The sequence below is a fragment of the Camelina sativa genome, chromosome 9, assembly GCF_000633955.1.
Source record: "Camelina sativa cultivar DH55 chromosome 9, Cs, whole genome shotgun sequence".
In the NCBI taxonomy this organism is placed as follows: domain Eukaryota; kingdom Viridiplantae; phylum Streptophyta; class Magnoliopsida; order Brassicales; family Brassicaceae; genus Camelina; species Camelina sativa.
The window spans coordinates 584,774-589,333 of record NC_025693.1 but is presented as its reverse complement, the minus strand read 5'-3'; the positions used below and the strand labels follow the sequence as shown (position 1 = coordinate 589,333).

The 4,560-nt window shown below is 27.4% G+C and overlaps 1 protein-coding gene across 1 annotated transcript; it reads left to right on the top strand.

Annotated features, from left to right (window-relative positions):
- Positions 4,106-4,558, top strand: LOC104714869 (ras-related protein RABA1b-like; the record flags this gene model as incomplete). Its single annotated transcript, XM_010432341.1, has 1 exon — positions 4,106-4,558. A coding segment is annotated over one exon (453 nt), but the record flags the coding sequence as incomplete, so codon positions are not given.

The window sequence follows — 4,560 nt, the reverse complement described above, 5'->3', positions numbered from 1 at the left end:
TTATAAGATAATAATCCAAATTAGATAAAGGAGATAAATCTTTTAAAATAAGAACAATGTAAAATATATATCATGTAGTCTCTATATTAAAATTGAGCATTAACAATTTACAATGATATTTCATTTTTATTTTACAACCCATACAACAAAAATAAGAAATCAAAAATAAAAAAAAAACGAAAAATGATTTGAGGTATTGTAGAAGAGAATGAAAGAATGTGAAAATGAGATAGTAAAAGAATGTCAATATGAGAGAATGATAGATTGAGAGAATGCTTATTTATATGATAAGAAATGATGGAAGTTACATTTAGAACTATGGAGTTACAATAGTAATTTATTGTGTTTGAATAAAATTGAGTGGTAGAATATGATTAATGCATAATTTATTTTATTTTCAGTTATAATTTTATTTTAATGTGTGAGTTAAATGTATTGTGTTTATTGGATCTTAAATATTGTTTAAAGCAATTAGAAAGCAAAGAAAAAATGAAAAAAAATTAGAAAACATTAAATGAAAAACAACCAATAAGGAGAGACCAAAACCTTACTTTTATATATATGATATATTGCTTTAAACTTTGAAATGAGAAATATATTATAAACAATAATTTTACATGAGAAATATATTAATTTAGCCAACCAAAATATGAATATAAGTTTAGCCAACCAAAATAAATAAAAAATATTAAAATTTAACCAAAATAAATTTCTCTTGAAAGATAATAAGTTAGTAGGAGGAATGAATTAATGTACAATTATTGGATAGGAGTTACATTTGAGTTAAATGGAGTTACATGTCTTTAATTATAAATAAATATTTTAATTTTTTATAACCTAAAATAAAAGGAATACCAAGTGGCTGAATCAAAATTCACATGATTTGGTTGTTTGTTGATATAAACTCAACACTTACACATAATATTTCAAAATAAAAAATATTACTTTTTAAGTGACAAACTAAATTAGTTTTCTTATAAAATTATATGAATTCTTCAATCTCAATAATTTTTAAAATCCCAAGGATAACTTATATTTTTTTGGTTTTCACTCATCAATTTAATTTATAGTGCTAGATTTCATACTAATGGTTTCATCTTTAGAGAATTTAGTGAAATGATATTTTTAAAATTATATTTTATTTTTATATTTAAGTTCCAGTTGAATATGTTTTGTTTTTTGGATCATTTTTTATTTTGATTAAAGACACAAAAAACCAATTGTTTAATTATGTTCTTTTTGTTTTCAAAAACCTCAAATCATAAATATATATATATATATATATATTATATTGATCTCTGCAGATTTAACAATTGAATCACAAAACAAAATAGTCTTTATAAATGGATAAATGGATAATTATATTGATCTTTAAATATTATATTGATCTTTATAAATTATTAAAAATGATACATGAATATGTGAGATAACCAGAGACATAATAGATAATTACATATGGATCATTTCAACTTTATGATCTTATTGTGTGGTGAATATTGTAAGGAAGTATGAAAATAATGACTTATAAGATGTTAATATAAAATAGAAAATGGAGATAAACATTTTAAAAGATTAAAATAAATATATAAGATATACATATCATACAAACTCTAAAACTAAGCTTTTACAATGATATTTGATTTGATTTTTTATAACCCATACAACAACAATAACAAAAAAAATACAAAACAAAACAAAAAAAAACAAAAAAGAGATTTGAGAGTAGTGGAAGAAGATGAGAGAATGAAAGAGTGATAGACTAAGAGAATAAGATAATGAGTATTTATAGGAAGAGAAATGATGAAAAATTACATTTAGAAAAATGAGAGTTACAATTCTAATTTATTGTTTTGTTTTAATACAATTGATTAATACAACTTAGTGGAGAAATAAAGTTAATGCATAATTTATAGGGAGAAGCTATAAAGATTTCAGTTTTATATTATGTGAGTTAAATGTGAAAATTAATTGTTTTTAAATTTGTGTATTAATATAATTTTTTTTTTGTTAGAATTGCATTGCCAAGTGAACCAATAAGGAGAGACTGAAACTCTACTTTTATATATATGATTACTAACAGAATCAAGAACTTTTATTAGCATTTTGTCTTAAAAGATAAATAAAACAAGACAAATTCTCTCAAAGAATATTGCTCAAAATGATCTCATGCAATTATAAGGGTAAAACTATAGTATATTTACACCTTAATTATCAGTCTGTGAAGCTTAATTAATTTATATCGCAATACAAATAAACGTTACACCAAGACATGCACAATAGTAATGACCACCGAATTTTAAGAGGACCCTTCTTAATTCCCCTTTATCTTATGATTTTTTAAAGTTTTTTTGATTTCTTTCTTAACAAATCTAATGTGGATAATCTTGTCCTTCAAATCAAAGTCAGTGATGCTATCTCCAATTGTGTTATTTTTGATACTTTTCTGATATTTTCCCTCATACATTTCTGAATCTTTTCATACAAACATATGCCACATGGCATGGAGGACTAGAGAGCGTGCGGTTCAAACTCGGGATGCGGGCAGTGGGCAAAGTAGAAAAGATGCTCACTTTCATGCTTGGACGACACGTATGCAAATTCCAGGCTGTCTTCAGCTGTCTTCGTTTGACGCGACTTTCTCTGCTTTGTACGCTACACGCGCCTCCACTTAATTATATTGTACACAGAGTATTTAATTAATTATTTTCCTGTCCATATAAATTACTACTATTGTATTTGATTTTCATTCGATAATTTCTGATAATCTTGCAAATTTGTAAATTAAATGGAATGTTTTTTTGTTCGACAAGAAGAAATCATACAGTGTCAATATAATAAACGAACTGATACATTTTTTATTTGGGTCCATTTTCAATTTTAAGCTTTTAAATCAGAGCTGGTCCTCTTAAAAGCGTTACTGTTGTCCAAAAAAAATAAAAATTGCTTCGGATAATCATGAATTTTTCTGCATTAATGAAATGACTAAAAGGCATTTGTTCTATGCTTTTTCGTAAATGCCTTCAATCACACCATTGTCAACCTTTTATTTTTCCCTCTGTTTTCAATATATACCATAATAATGTCTTTAACTCTTAAAATAAATAAACTACAAAGTTGTTTAAAAAATAAATACTAGAAAGGAGTTTTAGGTGAGATAAAAGAAAAAGGAATAATTCTAATTCTGGTATTCATGCAATTTTTAGGTGCCCCTACCAACTATGAGTGGTCTCCCTGCCACCTCATATCATTTGATGGCCATTTCACTTTTTTTTTTTTTGTTTCTACAAATAAGTTTTTTTTTTTCTTTTTTCTAATTTTTTTTTATTTTATGTGTTTGTTTCTCAATTATTATAGCTTTTTGGTATGTTTTATTTTTATTTTTATGACAGATGATTTGATACCACATTCATTTCCTGTCTTCCACCAGAAGGAGAAATCAATGAGGGAACTTGATTGCAATCTATAAAATAAAATATGTAAAAAATTCGTGAAGTAGTTTATCTAGCTTAAATGATGATAATGTAATAATTATCTTAATGACTTACTAAACGTAGTAATAAAATATACACTTTTTTTTAATAAAACCAAAATATGTACTTGTAGAGAACAGAATATAAATTTAAATATCCTTAGTATACAACTTTGGCAAATATGTTTGGGAGTTGTTCTTCGTTACATAATATGATTACACTCAAAGAAGCTGATGTATTCAACATTCTTATATTTCAGTTACACAAAAATAATAGCTAGATTGCGGAGATGATGTATGTGTAGCTAGTTGATTATCACAGTAAAAGGACAGTAATCAACAGATTTAAGTTAAATCAATTAACAATTTCAACTGAAAACAGGAAAATATGCTATTATTGATCGTAGGTATATTTGTAGTTCGTGAAAAAAAAACAGATATAGCAGAGAGATAGCGATGGCTGATGGGTCGAATCAGAATTCTTATCATCTTTGTGTTTTTCTTTGTAAGGATATATTTACAGGTTGAAATAAAATATCAGTAACGAGGGAAATCGGAATTATAAATTATTCTGTCGGGTACTACTAATTAAATTACTAATAATAATAATATATATTATGATTAATGTTTAAATAACATTGTACTGCTGGTCAGGAGAGGTACCGTGCCATCACTAGCGCATACTACCGTGGAGCTGTGGGTGCACTCCTAGTATATGACGTAACCCGCCGTGCAACATTTGAGAACGTAGACCGGTGGTTAAAGGAGCTCAAGAACCACACAGATCCAAACATAGTAGTGATGCTGGTTGGTAACAAATCCGATCTCCGCCACTTACTTGCTGTTCCTACAGAAGACGGGAAATCCTACGCGGAACAAGAATCGCTCTGCTTCATGGAAACATCTGCCCTTGAAGCTACCAATGTCGAGGACGCATTTGCAGAGGTGCTGACACAGATCTATCGCATCACAAGCAAGAAGCAAGTAGAAGCTGGTGAAGATGGGAACGCCTCTGTCCCAAAAGGTGAGAAAATTGAAGTTAAAAACGATGTCTCTGCTCTGAAGAAACTCGGGTGCTGCTCAAATTAAAC